The sequence below is a fragment of the Myodes glareolus genome, chromosome 10 (assembly GCF_982192425.1).
Source record: "Myodes glareolus chromosome 10, mMyoGla1.1, whole genome shotgun sequence".
Taxonomy (NCBI): Eukaryota; Metazoa; Chordata; class Mammalia; order Rodentia; family Cricetidae; genus Myodes; species Myodes glareolus.
In genome coordinates, this window is record NC_142035.1 from 76,334,010 (window position 1) to 76,349,268 (window position 15,259).

At 43.8% G+C, this 15,259-nt stretch overlaps 1 protein-coding gene across 5 annotated transcripts in view; it reads right to left on the reverse strand.

Annotated features, from left to right (window-relative positions):
- Window positions 1-919: 919 nt before the first annotated feature.
- Slc1a2 (solute carrier family 1 member 2) overlaps window positions 920-15,259 on the reverse strand; it is a 130,436-nt gene continuing 116,096 nt past the window's right edge. For all 5 annotated transcript variants that reach the window (XM_085696671.2, XM_048443620.3, XM_085696672.2 and 2 more), the window contains exons 10-11: window positions 14,198-14,429; window positions 920-10,172 (exon numbers count right to left, since the gene is read on the reverse strand). In XM_085696671.2, the coding sequence (XP_085552797.2) occupies window positions 10,101-10,172; window positions 14,198-14,429 (304 nt within the window). In that variant the 3' untranslated portion in view covers window positions 920-10,100. The remainder of the gene's footprint in view (window positions 10,173-14,197; window positions 14,430-15,259) is intronic.

The window sequence follows — 15,259 nt, forward strand, 5'->3', positions numbered from 1 at the left end:
ACAGAGTTGTGCCACTTGCTTTGGCCACTGAATCATGAGCACTGAGGGTGAGTATGGGTTCTGTTGTCTTTCTTTTTACCTGAATTGGTAAATACGGAGATGGTCTCCCTCCTACTTCCTGTTGTGGTTTGTATGTAGAGCTCTCCTACCCAAGGTTCATGTGCGGGAAGCTTGGTCCTAAGTGTGAACATGTTAGGGGAGACGGGACCTTTACGGGGTGGGATGCAGTGAGAAACGATTAGGTCATTCGAGGGACCGTGCTCAGAGACTGCTGTCTGCTTGTAGGCAGTGGCTTAGGTACCACATGACTTGACTGGTTACCTTGAGGATGGGTGGTTATTGTGCAAGCGGGTATCACATTCCTTGTGTTTGTCCTCTTCTACACACCACACTGACCGCTCTTGCTTTCATTTCTCTCACGGAATGTCACCTGCTTTGGCATTATGTGGCTCTTGCTGACTATAGTCACCTGAACTTGGACATTTCAACTTCCCAGAAAATGACCCCAAACAAACGTCCGTTCCTCCCAAGGTATTAAGTCAGATGTCCCAGAGAAGCCCCCAGTAGACTCAACACTTGCTGGATGAGGACAGTGAGGAGCAGTGTTTCTAGTTGAGTAGGGTTGATAGACTGCATGAACAGGGGTTTTAGGAGCCTCTGAGGTTAGGGGCTAACCTGTCATGGCTGGTTCACTAAAGATACATCCTAACACCCAACTCCGCTAGCTTTACTTCATTAGACACGACTATTGTATACTGAGGTTACCCCCACCCCCAAAAAAATGTTTATTTGTAAAACTATAGATCTCGGTCCATAATTTAGTGATTCTTTTATCACAGAGATCACCGAAAATGTAACTAACAGTCTGTAACTGAAAGAATAAAGTAAGGAATGAAGAAAAGACAACCACCAAGAGAAATCGGAATCCACATTTATTGATGAGATATATGTACACACACACAGAAGTTAAAACACTTAGTGAAGGATTGGATTCCCAGGTTATTTCCAGCAGATGAAGAGCATCCAGTTATTTTACACAGGAAATGTTACAGCCATCAGTCCACATCACACACAAAAAAGCGGAAAACAAACATGGGAGACCTCAGCTACCCAAGATGTGCTTTGTCAGCAAGGTGTTTCCTAGTACCACATAGAAGAAACAGTCTCCAAATTAGGTGAGTTTCTCATCTTTTTGCATTCATTAGTCTTTAAATACCACGTGCTATGATAGATACACTATGCTACATGACATCAGACCAACAGGGACTGTGAACTTGAGGGAAACCATTAATCTTAACTTCCACTCGAAGATAATCCTGCCTACAGTCTACTTTCCCTTCAGTACAGTTCTCATCCAGAATCTGAAGGACCCAGACACCACATTCCCTCACTCCACATATCTGGAGCAGCCCCTGGAAGTGAATGTACTTCACATCTTCATCAGCTCTGAAAGAAGGAGGGGCTACGGGAACGACAGAGCTCACAGCACGGTAATCAGTGAGAATGAGGAGGGATGTGGTTTGGGCCATCAGCACCAAACTCATTCTTGCCCACTTCACACAAGCAAGCAGAGCATACTGGGTAGGGAGATCAGACTCTTGTTACATACTTGGGATCAGTGCATCAGAGGTTGGTCCTCTGCCCCTGGCCTTGCTGTGCTTCTAGTATTCTGTTGTTTTCTGGCAAATGTGCAATGCTGCCAGGACTGTGCTTTTGGGGTGGGGGGCAGGGGTCGGGGGTTTCACCTGCACAGCAGCTAATCAGTAAATGCATCCCCGTATTCTGACTCAAGACGTCAAGGGGAACACAGCTCTTCAGAATCTTAAGTCATGAACATCATGTCAAGATGAAGATCTGACAACCAGGAGGTTGACCCTTCCCCAAAGACATGATTTGAGCATGCCAAGGAGCAGATGGAGCCCCCCTTCTTTTGTATCTTTAAGACCAGCTCTCTGGTGAGAGAGGACAGAAGATGAGTGTCCTCATTCTAAACCTCCCTCGGCCTGACAACCACAAGTTCCCCCATGCACTGAATGGGAAGGATGCAGGCATAGGACGACCTTTCACTGTGTGGCAAGACACACATTCAACCCTATCCCTGCTCAGAGTTGTATTTACAAAGGTGCTGAACACATAGATTTGCAAACAATCATCAGTACGGAGGCTTCATAGGTAAGTTCTTTACTCAGATTACATTGAGAAAGAGAAATAACCCCTCGAAAATACCTAAGATGGCAAAAAAAGTTTTCTAAACAGCACTCAACATATCTATTACATTTAGATAAACAGCAAGAACAACATTTAAATTAAATTACATCTATACACCATTTCACTGAAATTACACACACAAATTCCTACATTATCGCTACACAAAGTGCATAGGCACTGTCTTCATGCGTGAACCAAGTGTCAGCGTGTACACACAAGGATGTCATGCTCTGAAAGCTAGCTGTGCTTGGGAACAGATACAGTCTTAGCCAGTGGAGGACACATCTAATCTGCTCTCTTAATGAGGAGCAGGTTCAAATACATGCTAGTATGTGTTCTATGGAACAGACTACCCTTTCAAACACGGTAAAATACTAGCCCTGCCACCTCAGAGAGTGTGTTTGGTGGAGGAAAGACACGGCGTGTTTTCCGTGGCTACTGGCTTACCTTGAGGGAAGGTTACATAGTTTGATGTCTACCTGAGGATAATCTATTTGGGTTTATTCTAAATAAACTCAGTGTGACTCTGAATCCCACCTCCAGTCCCCCAGTGACACAGTATGGATTCTGAGCGGGTACTAAAAATATGTTATCTTTAAATTTCCTTTAAAAATATATGTTCAATTCATGCAACAGTGTGAGGTTTTGCTCTCGTTTTGCTTGGCAAGGCTCAAAACTGCACCTAACCTGTCCCTAATTCTTGTCTTACCACGCATCCTCCGTCTTTGCTACTCAACATTTTCCTAGGCCAATTTTCACATCAGCGTTTAGGAATGTATAGAAGATTCTGATATAGAAAAGATCCCACTGTTAGCACCAGCCTTTATCTTATGGGAAAGGAAAATTAGAACGGACGATTGAGGAAACAAGGTCCAGTGCCGGGAGAAGAGAAGTCTGCCCCTTTCCTTGGCACTGGAGGGTTAGCTGTCCAGATGCGCATCCTGAGTTCCTAAGGGGGTTGAGCAACTCCTTGTGCCTAGTTAGGTCATGTTCCTCATTGCATCGTCAAGGACTGAGTTCCTAAATTTCTCAAGTGTGGCTGTATGCTCAAGGGACAGCTGATAACCCTAAACTGCTACAGAAACTTGTGCTCAAATTAGCTACACTTCTATCTATGTGGTTGTATAGAAAATATCATAAGAAAATATCTGTCTGAAAAATTACAGATACTAAATACATTATTTCGGCCTATTCTGAGTCTTTACGATTTTTGAAGAATAGATATAAACATGCGTACTATTATTAAAGGCTAAATTAGGGTTAAACTTGTAATATCCAGGACTATAAATATTTCTCTTTATAAATAATAGCAAAGAACTTTGGGGATTCGTGTAAGAAAGAATGTAAGATGGGGCCAAAACAGCTTTGTAGACTTAGGGTGCAATACTGATCAGGGGGCAATATGCTGTCCCTAGCAACACAGGTTCTTCCCAGGAAGCTAAAATATATCTGCTGGCATCAAGATAAATTCACTTCACAGTTTGCCAGCTCTCTCCTCAAGCTGTAGAAAACAAATAGAAAAAGAATATACAAAAATTCTCCCAAAAGTAGGTTTGTTTTCATATATACAAATCTCTAGATGACCAGATGATCTAGTCTGTGATGTGTAGCGATCACAGAGGAAGGAAGAAGGGAGGGAGGGAGGGAGGGAGAGAAGGAGGGAGGGAGGGAGGAAGGAAGGAAGGAAGGAAGGGAGAGAGGGAGGAAGGGAGGAAGGAAGGGAGAGAGGGAGAGAGGGAGGGAGGGAGAGAGGGAGAGATGGAGGGAGAGAGGGAGAAAGGGAGAGAGGGAGTGAGAGAGGGAGAGAAGGAGAAGAGAGGGAAGGAGTAAGGAAGGGAAGAAGGGAGAAAGGGAGGGAGGGAGAGAGGGAGAGAGGGAGGGACGGAGGGAGGGAGGGAGGGAGGGACGGAGGGAGGGAGGGAGGAAAAAAGGGGAAAGGTTGAGATGAGCTGTAGAAGAATCTGGGTACCAAAGACTCTTAAGTCAGGAAGGGAAATACGAAGGAGTAAGCCACCATGGAGAGTTTCGGATTGTGTATCAGAGAATTTGCCCCAGGGTGGAGGAAACTTAGGGATATGTGTGACCAACGTCCTTGCCTTGTGAGTACATCTGTCCCGTAGGAAAGGCAGCCGGCTGTTTCCAGGCAGAGTAAATAGTTGCCATGAGGAGAAACAGAGCCCAGAAGCAGCAAAGCTCTGACTGCATCATGCCCACGTCCCAGAGGATAGTAACAAGGATAACAGTCGTTGTCAGGTTCCAAAGCTCATCCAGGGATCGGGGGTGTCTCCAGAGGAACCCACTGTCTAGGTCACGTGCTGACTCTGCAGAGGACAGGCCTGTTCCAACAGTAGATTTTGTTCTCAGCACAGAAACCCCTCAAAATACAACCAGAAAGACTTCTAAAAATACCCAAATAGGTAACTGGCTCACAGGATAAATAATAAAACAAGACTGGGAGATGGCATAGGAAAAAAAAATGCTGATGGGAAATGATTCTGGGTGGTAGTGTGAACCTTATTCCCCAGGAACCTTATCTCTCACTTTTCAACAGTGACCCCAAGTGGGTCAGTTAAGAAACATTTTCTTTATTATCTTTCTTCTCTACTCCTGGTCTTCTGCCACCACAAGGCGGGGGTGTGCGGGTTAGGGGGATGGGGAGTGGGACACGACACGGTGGGGGAGCACAAGGATGGACATGGGACACCCAACCACCATCACTACCACCTGCAAAAAGTAACCCTTTTAGAACTGGTTTTCCATCTTGCGCTTCCAAATCTGAAGAGCTGAAATCTTTTCCAGCAAGAACGATGTCCACCGCACGGGACATATCAACTCCACTCTGGCATAAATTTGGTCAGAGGGTAAACATGCAAGCTATGGCCTATTACAACAGAACCGGAGAGGGTAAGCAGCCTTGCAACATCCTAACTAGAGACTCTGTGGGCACAGGAAAGGGCTCGAGCAAACTGGAAAACTCCCCTCTTATAAGTGACAGTGTCTGTTCCTACGATGTTCTGTCCGTTATGCAAGCAAACCAAGAGGAAAACTTTAGAATGAAATCAATCAAATCCGCCTGCACATCCCTCTGGAGGAAAGGCGCGGCTCACCGGCTCAGGAATGGATGTACATGCCTCCACACATGTGGAGGGAAAGGTACGTAGGGACGGTTGCTGTGGTTGTGTGACTCTCGCACCAAATGTCAGGAGTGTTCAAGCTTGTTTGCCAGAGCCTCCCAAGCTCCCACACAGGTTTGGCAATTAGGGCTGTTTGGGGAAAATGGTGTGGGCTGAGTATTGGGAGTGGGCTCTGTTGCCACAGCAGGCGTGATGCAAGAGCCCAAGAGCATCTGTGAGGTGCCTGGTCCCTCACGGTGACTCGGCAGAGCATTTCCCTGGGCAGAACCGCCGCTCCTGTGAGAACAGTGAGTTCAGATTAAAGGAACCTTTCCAGAAGAAATTACTGTGGGTTAAACTATGGGTTAAAATGGCCGCTCTCCAAGCTTGTTGTACAGCATGGGATGAAAAGAGGCTTGAGCTAGAGTCGCCTAAAGGGAATGGGGGAAGAAAACCATCTAAACCGATTATTCATTATTGTGGGTTTTTACAACTTAAAATGCAGATAAGCCATGTTTTAGACCAGGAAGCCTCTGAGGATGGAAGTAAAGCAGACATCAGAAAAATGCATACCCAGAGCTAGAGGGAGACTTGAGTCATTTGGTCCAATCCCTTCCCTTCTCATACGGAAGCAGAAGCAAGAGAAGCGCGGACAGTGGCCTGTGTAAGCCGCCCAGCTACAAGGGGGCAGTGTCTAAATCAAATGTTTCCTCTCCCAAACCACGTTGTTTTTAAGCAACCCTGTGCCGTTGGCTAATTATGGTTTAGGCAGTGAGACTAGATATTACTCAGTTAAGATCTGCTGTCTCCTCCCCGACCAACCCCCGCATAACTACATGGCCATTTCCCACCCTGACTGTTGAGCAATGGGATGGAAGGAAGAGAGCAGTGAACTGGGAAGAGAGTTTTAGGGAAATTCCTAAACTGACTGGTGTTTTTGAGCAGATTTTATATCACTCCACCCACGGAAAGATAGCTGTCACCTTTGCCGCCTGGCTTGGTTGGCATGCAGTGACCCTTCTTTTGGGTTTAGCCAGAAATTTCTACAGATGCCAAGACCATGGATATTCAGTGACAACTTGATTTAGGAAACCCTCACTTGAGACATTTTATCTTCTTACGGTCCTTGGGCTCTGGGGTCCCGCAAGTATCCCAATACTGGAAAATCCCATCTGACCTTCTTCTCGGCTTATAATGAGTTGGGCCGGAAAATAAGCAAAAGTGTGAAGCCGAAGACAGAGAGCAGAAGCTGGGCGAGCTGCCCCTGGGGTGTAACTGCTGCAGTCTCCGTCATCAAAGGTCAGAGTTGCTCAGACTTGTCTACCCGAGTCACAAGTGTGGGAACTCCTGTTTGGATTTATGGCTCTGCTGCAGGAGAGAAATAGCGCAAAGGCAAGAGCCTGGATCCTGACAAAACTGAAAAATTACAGTAATTTGCTTTGGAGGACAAACGAGAGATTATTTGCAAAAACAAGGCAGGATTTTTTTTTCCTGAGGACCCTGGCGATAAGTTTCCCAATCTCTCAGTGAGAGAGGGCCTCTAGATAATTCTACCTGCATGTGGCATGATTTTCCAGCCACCACAGGTAATTACTCGAGACCTAGTCAGCTGACCGCTGAGATTCCCAGCATCCCTCGCAGAAATTGTCCCCCGCACTGAATCCTTCCTTCCCACTTCTCTACTTTCTTAGTTTTCCTCCAGGGACATTTCGGTAGCCTTCACTCTGACTGTCCAAGCCGACCAGAGAGAGAAAAAAGGCCATTTGTCTTTTATGGAGAATGAAAACTTCTACAGGCAATGAGGCCACACAGGCTTTTTGCTATACTGAACAGGAAGTAAAAAAACAGAATCTGGTTGTGACCGTGTGGTCCTAAAATCACCTCCAGGCCTTTCCTGGGGTTTTGTGTGCTTATATTCTGATGACTGTATATGGAGAGGCCACCCTCAGAAATCTAAGGTTAAGCATCACCTTCAAAACAACCATCTTATTCACTGACTAGATTGACTTTGCTGGGTTTTACTCAATAGCTGAATAATAATTCTTCTTGCTTCTCAAAGGGAAAGGATGAGAAATGCAAGGCTGAATGTCTGCTTGGTTGGTTTGCTTCTGAAATAATTTTGTTTCCTAAGAAGTAACAACTGAATCCATTTAAGTAATAGGGCCACCAAAGCCCCAAAATACAAATCTCCCTGGAGTTAGTGTACACACAGTGTCACATTCAGTATGTGTATGTGTGTGTGTGTGTGTGTGTGTGTGTGTGTGTGTGTGTGTTTGAGAGAAAAAGAGTGAGAGAGAGAGAGAGAGAGAGAGAGAGAGAGAGAGAGAGAGAGAGAGAACTACATATAAGAGATTGGACATTCAGATCTACAATTCTTGTGAGACCAGGTATGTAATCTGAAACCAGTAAAACCCGACTAGGGAAGCAGTGTCCCTTGGCTCTCCTAAAAACACTGCCCTCTGACAGAGGTTAATGGGACAGCTAGAGACAAGCTGAAGACAAAACAAACTAGAAAGGTTTTCAGGCAGACTATGAAGCAACAGCACACATTGTCATCATGTGACTGCTTTCGAGAAAAGGTCAATGTATAAGTAACGAGATGGCCTTCCATCTGGGAAGAACCATTGTATGGAAAGACCTCCTCCAACACACATAGCAAAACCCAGGATGCTCCTGGATGCCTTCCCTAGATACATCTACACAGATAGGAAAGTGTTTCCTACGGGAGTAGTGGGTGCCACTTTCAAGCTATCTAGAATAGTTCCACAGCTACACCAAAGACTGTCAGCTTGGTCCCTCTTGTCTTCTATAAGGGATTCATTGCCTGTCATGGCTACCCTGCTAGCTGTCCTTCAAATGAAGGCGAAAACAAACAGCACTCAGGAACCATCTGCCAGCAGAGACGCTGGTGCCCATCTATAATCTCAGAACTGAGGCTGAGCAGGAAGACTGTGAGTTTGAAGCTAGCCTGGGCTACATAGCAAGACCTTGTTTCAAAAGCCAAAAAACAAACCAAAAAATTATAATAATTCAGTTAATACTGCTCCATGGTGGTCCCTGTTTGAAAACAATTAAGGTTTATGAGATTAAAACAAAATAAAACAAAACAAAACCCAGGAATCTCTTGTCTTTTGTATGTTTTCAAGCTGTCTGATTTGAAGGACAGAAGTCACAAGAGAGACTCAAAGGAGAGGCAATGTCACAGCACCCTTTATCAGAGACACTGTATCCTACTATATTATTTATGAAAGTCTCCCCAGCTCTACTTGCCTAGGAAGACACATGTTCTCTGATCTATGGACCAGGTTCCATCAGCTCTTTAGAGTCAAATGTATTCTGTTTCTCAGTTACTCAAGTTCCCAGCTAACCCCTAAACCCAGGAATCTTAGGAAAATACTGTGGGTTATTCATCAGAAGATAATAGTGGAGACATTCAGAATTTTAGCTTGCACAACCGATCATTAAGGATTCATTGGCTGCATATCACAGGCAAACCACCATGCTGCGCCAATTATATTATTTCTTCCTTCAGACTTTCACAGCCCTTGGAAAGGATTCTATCTGGGAGGTTGTGTGAGTCATTCTTTGTCCCTACTTGATGGTTTGAGACTGCCTGCACTCTGTCATGGGAATATCACCTATAGGATTTTATAGAGAGGTTGGCTTGCTGTCCCTTTCTCACTGAAGAGGAAGAATGCTTTTGTGTCTTGGGATGGTTTTCAGGCCCTTTATAAAATGGAACACTTTCGACATATTATATATCAAAATGATATGAAAAGAGGCATAGTCAACATGTGTCCCTCTGTGCGAGGAAGCTAAAATGCTCAGCAATGTAGATGGATGAGAATGTGATGGAAGCAATTTGGATTTTGAAAATCTTTTTGTTAGGAACTCAAATGAGAATTTTATGTGTGGAACAATAGAAACAGATCAGACAATCACACAATGTCACTCTACTATCTGAATGCAAGTCAAACCAGTGTGCTTGAATATTTAAGTCTGGTTAAAAGTTAGATTGTTGACTATGTTCTTTTACTTTTCTCAAGGTATACAGTAGTTATATGCAGATAATTCCTAGTTCATTTTCAAATTTTAAATTCCCCATTTTTCATTTTCACATACACACACACACACACACACGAAAGGCAGAGCAGCTGTGATGGGCTCCATGATCAATCACCTGCCTTCCAAGAGTATGGGCACCCACTGAAACTCTGAAATATTTAACTTAGACAGTAAACAAATTGTAAGTCGTCAGAGTTCCCTACAACAGATGCTTCCGATCAACGCAGGTGCTGACTCTACAGGTTGGAGAGGAGGAATTTCTAGAAGCTTCTAGCAGAATCTTTAGTGCAGAACAAGGTGAGCCATGAACACTTTAAGGAATACCATACTGGGTGTGCTCACTGTCTCCAGTCCCTGGCGTATACCACACTGCCTTCGTCCTGTCTCCCTGGGGAAACAGCATACACAGGTCTGCATCGAGACACAGGGAAGCTTGCGAGAACGTGTCTTCTGTTCAAAGTGGTTTCTCCAGCAGCAACCATCCAGACATAACACAAGTAAGAAAATTAGACAGTTAGGAAGCATTATTTGGCAAAGACACAGCACGGTGCCTGTCATCACGGTGCACAACAACTCCTCTAAGCCTCGGCTAACAGATTAAGTAAACATAGAAATATATGCATTTTTCCTTTTGCAAAGGAAACCTGTTTAGAGCATCTTTTACCATAAGATACGCTGGGGAGTTTATTCAAGAATTGGCTGAGAGTCAGGTCATTATTTTTCACGTTTCCAAGGCTCTTCTTCAACACTGCAGTCAGCTGACTTTCCATTGGCCGCCAGAGTTACCTGAAAACAATTACCATCAACATCCAACTTACAGGCCACGAACCACAAGAAACACTGCCCATGGGTCATGTGGAGAAGCACCAGATCCAAGCTTACAGTGTATGCTGAAACTGTAGTTTTAAATGGTATTCCTTTAAAATTAGTTTTGAAGCCATCCTGGTGTTCAACAGTGGATAGAGAATTAAATTATATTTGCCTGGAGGGTATTGAGGGATTACAGATACTCAGCATTGCAGGGACAGCTTCAACAATATTTTTAGGGTTGTGGGGAATCTCAGTGCCCAGAGACTCATTACATATGACTGTAATCCTTAAATTACAGTGAGTGCCACGTGCTACTCCATACAACCATACAGAAAGAAATCCAGAATTAGGCAGCTACTTCTACTCATGCATGTGAAAGGTTCAGCCACAGTGAGGCCAGGTGAATTTCATACATGTTTAGTCTTAATTACTGAAATGATAATGTTTTGTCTCTACCGAATACATTATCTTGACTTTAGAAATGAAAAGGGGGGAAAGGTTTAAAAGCTGGAGATCAGTAGCAATGTATTCCAAATCATTTCAATGCAGACACCTAGGGACCTATAATTAACAAATCATACACATTTTTTTTTCTGGCCCAGAGCAAACTGAACCTTTATGCAGGAGGGAAGTCTTCCCATCCACTTCTAAGCAGGTTTCCTAGCTTACCTTCTGTCTGTCTGTCCTCAACGTCATGTGCAAACTTAAACCCAGGACTGATATTCCACATAATGAAGAGACTGGATTTATGGAAGCATTAGAATATGGAGACATGACAAATGCAGCAAAGTTTGAAAGAAGTCTGACCTCCTTTTTACCCAAGTGGAAATGAAATGCATGCATCTAGAGCATGCAGCATGCTAGAAACAGAGAACCAAGTGACCTTCGTGAACCATGCAATGAGAATAAAAAACTACCCGTTTTTTCAATTCCCATTAACACCCCAACCCCTCATCCCCCCCCCCACCATTGCTTAAAAAGCCCATGCAGTTAGCAGGGATGCCTCACATGCTGTTAGTCCGATGAAATGAATAGACTATTACATAGCTCCAAACTACCATTAGGAGGTGGAGACTGGCATGACATACCAACGCTTGAAATGTTTTGACCAGAGCTGCAGCAAACTGGTTTCCCCTTCAACAAACTGTCAATAAAGACTGCCAGAGACAGACTGGAGAAGCCTGCCCATTCCTGGTGACCTTGGATGTGATTGTTTGGCTCTCAGTGATCAATCAGATCAACAGCAGTACACAGTTATCCATCACAATGTGGCATCCTGGGAGAACCATACAACATGTGAGATGTGTTCCCTTTTCGTGTGTAATACTGGAACCTTTACTTCAGAAATAGCAGGAACAGTGGCTTTTCTGGCACTTGTCCCCATGCCGAACCAAAGAGAGCTGAAAGTCCTCTCCCTAATCCACCTACACTTGTCTTGATCAACCAAGGGTCGGGCCTTGGCAACAAGCATTGACACTCTTCCTGCTGGGCTCTACAAACTGGACCTAAAAAGTGGTGAAACCGAGAGTTGACTGGAAAGAAGTCAAAAAAATGAATGAATGCAATCTGGATATTTGTGGGAAGGATGTGCACCTGTGCACATAGCTCTGGCTGCCTTCTACATCAGGGACAATCAGGTAACTGACAGAGGGAGAAGACTGAGGATCTGCTCCTCTCCAAAGAGCTAAAGTCAATCACCTCACTAAAACTGCAAGCATCTGAGATACTTATGGAACCAGTACAGCCAGATACATTATCCTCAGGGCCTGCTCAGATTGAATATTGACACCATCTAAATGCTAATTATCCAAGACAGATGCAGGTGGTTGATAGGGTAGTCAATTTTATGGAGAGATTGAGCAACTCGCTGTACGATACTGTGCAATAAAAAGGCTATCTAAACACAACATGGAATCAAGATGCTGGTGGGGTTTATTTAGCAAATATGTATTGAGTGCCTACAACAGCCCAGGCACTGTTGGGCACAATAATGCTGGATGGAGACCATGTGCCACTATGTATGGGCTTGTTTTATAGCGACAGGATCAACTTATTCCCTTTATTCAACTTTGCAGTTTTCTTTAAAACATGTAGTAAAAAAAATACTCTTGCAATATTTTGCTTTGTTTTGTTTTGATTTTTGTTTTTCAAGACAGGGTTTCTTAGTACAGCTCTGGTTGTCGTGGACTCAATCTGTACACCAAGCTGGCCTTGAACTCAGAGATTCGCCTACCTCTGTCTTCCAAGTGCTGGAATTAAAAGCATGCACCATCACTTCCCAGCTTTTTGCAATCTTTAAGAAGAGGAAAGTGAGTCTGAAAAAGAAAGACGTTTCCACTCTACTCCTTATTTTTCAAAACACTTTCAGTACTGCGAAGCCCTTTGAGAAGCCGCGCCAAAGAGTCCCCGCATTAATTGGGATTCTTCTTCACATAACAGCGAAACAAAAAATACATAAGGTTATTCCACTTTATCTCATCCTATGTTTCCTTGAGTGAAAATCATCTGAGTTCAAATCTTCTTTCTTGTGTTCTATTATATGTTCTTGTTTGCATAGCCGCAGGACATAATTATTGCCTTACAGGTACAGGCACTCAGTAAACACTTGGTCAATGACAAAACATGCAATGTCATGGAGGAGGGGGACACACACCACTAAATCATACAAGGCACACAATAAATATTTGATAAATATAAGATAAAAATCATTTCATGAGAATACTGACCCTTTTTGATCCAAACTAATGTGTGTGTGTGTGTGTGTGTGTGTGTGTGTGTGTGTGTGTGTGTAGAAACTTAACATGTTTACTTGGATGTGAAAAACACTAACAGTGCAAGAAAATGGATTATTGACCTGAGGATCTGACTGAGATTTAAAAAATAGACATCACTTTTGTCTTGTCAAATGATCAATGTGTGGTCTCACTCCTCAGTTTGTAGCAGAGCCTTGGCTCACCTGCACGTGTACTTGATGTAGAGGGAACAAGCAAGGCTCTCTGGTCTACAAGTACTATGGAACCATCATCCAGCCTGGTAAACGGAATTGCTCCTGTTAGCCTTAGCTCTCTGGCAGAAACCATGGAGTTATCTGGAATAACTCAGGATTTGCCACAGTGAGAAAGATTAAGCAGAATCTTCCAGCAGGAGTCAAAAAGGCAGAAGGGCTCCCTGTTGACTCAAACCGGCCTCAGCCACACACTCAACCATTTCAGCAAGCCAGCCCTCCTCTCACCACCAGGGTCTCCAGATTTGCTTCGCTCTGGTCACAACAGTATACCTTTAACAATGTCAGGTTAGCTACAGTGAAGGCCAGCAAGGGACCCATCAAGCTTAAAGACTTGGCACCCAACAGCTTGGAGGAGAACCCAGAACACCCACAGTGCAGGAGAACTGGAGTGTGTGATACCTAGCATTTTAAAAAGACTCTGGGTAACTGTTTGGAAAGATGGTTATTCTTGGAACTGCATCCCTATTTGGGATGCAAAAAAAAAAAAAAGAAAAGAAAAGAAAAGAAAAGAAAAAAAGCCAGGCTAAAACTTACCCTTCCACCCAAAAATAAAAAAACTAAAAGGAAGATAGCCAATCAACTTTTTAAAAAAAGCAATTTATAATACAGAATAAAGAGGAATACTCATGCTACATAACGTCAATGATATTTGATCAACATTTTTCTTGATCCTTCCTTTGAGGAAGAGAATATATGAAGGCCATCAAAGTTCTAACAATCGCAAATTCTTGGCCCAACAAGTGAAGAAAATTGGCCAAATTAGAGGAGTGAGGTGAATGAGGGAATCTGTTGAAACAAGCAACTGCTTGGTTCTTTTGGTGTTAGATTTACTGATTTCTCCACCATGCAGAGTGGGATGATCTGGGCCTCATCCTTGGGTTACATGATTCCTTACAACAGCACGGTAAGAACGGGTGCAGGGTTTTGTGTTTGTAAGAAGTCCAGCATGCACTATTTATATGCAGGTCTCGATATCCAGGAATGGAAAAGGTACCTTGCACTCATCTATTATGACAGAGTTGTGTGCAGCATAGACACACTGATTAGAGTTGCTTTCCCTGTGGTTCTTCGTGTCGTCGTAAATGGACTGCGTCTTGGTCATTTCAATGTCTTCATGCATTCGGTGTTGGGAGTCGATGGTATCCAGCTCAGACTTGGAGAGGTGATGGACGATCCCAGCCCCAAAAGAATCACCCACAACGTTGACTGAAGTTCTCATCCTGTCCCTAGGGATGAAGCAAAGAAGTTCAGTGAGGAATTGCTCTTTCTATGAACCTAAGAAGAATATTTCACAGTGTTTCTGCAACCAGCAAGTATCTAGAATATCTTTCCTTGTGTCCTATGCTGCAAGTTATGATTTTTTTTAAAAAAAAAGTGGTTGTTGATGATATAAAAACTCACCTCAGGGATTCAGCACCAAATAGGCTCACAGAGTTCTTAAGAGTAATTGTGCTCACTCATCAGAAAGTACAAGCCAGCCAGTGTGAAGGAACTTTTGACTACATTTCCTACACTTCCAAGTCCTGTCAATGAAGGTGCTGGAAAGCTACTAAAGAGCTAAATAAATAAAGGTGAAAAAGGAAAGAAAGGAGACGAAGTAACGCTGTCGCGAGCATAGTCCTAGTTGACGACACTCACTTGACCTTCAGATTCTATGAGTACGATTAAGGGACAGGGAGAGTGGAAATTTGAACTTTAAATTTAAACAATGACAGTAAATAAATCCTAATTGCTGGGATGCAGTCTATCTGTTGTCAGGAAGTAGGAAAAATGAAGCTACACTCGGAGGAGCCTGGCATGGCTCCCTTGCAAGTCCAGCTGTCCTGATTTCAACCAGGCAGATCTGCCCACGGTGCTGGGGGTGCCTGTCAAGTGGTCAGCGCTGAACTTGAGTTCTTAGATGTGTCCCTGTCTTTGAATGTGCTGGTCCCTCTTCTGCTCTTGAGAATCTGGCTTAAGGGTGCTGGAGTCTGTATCTGAATGAAGATTTAGGCTTGAAGACACCCATGGGCACCTGAAGCTTCTGGTAAAGAAACCCCAGCCTACGTGTCCAAGA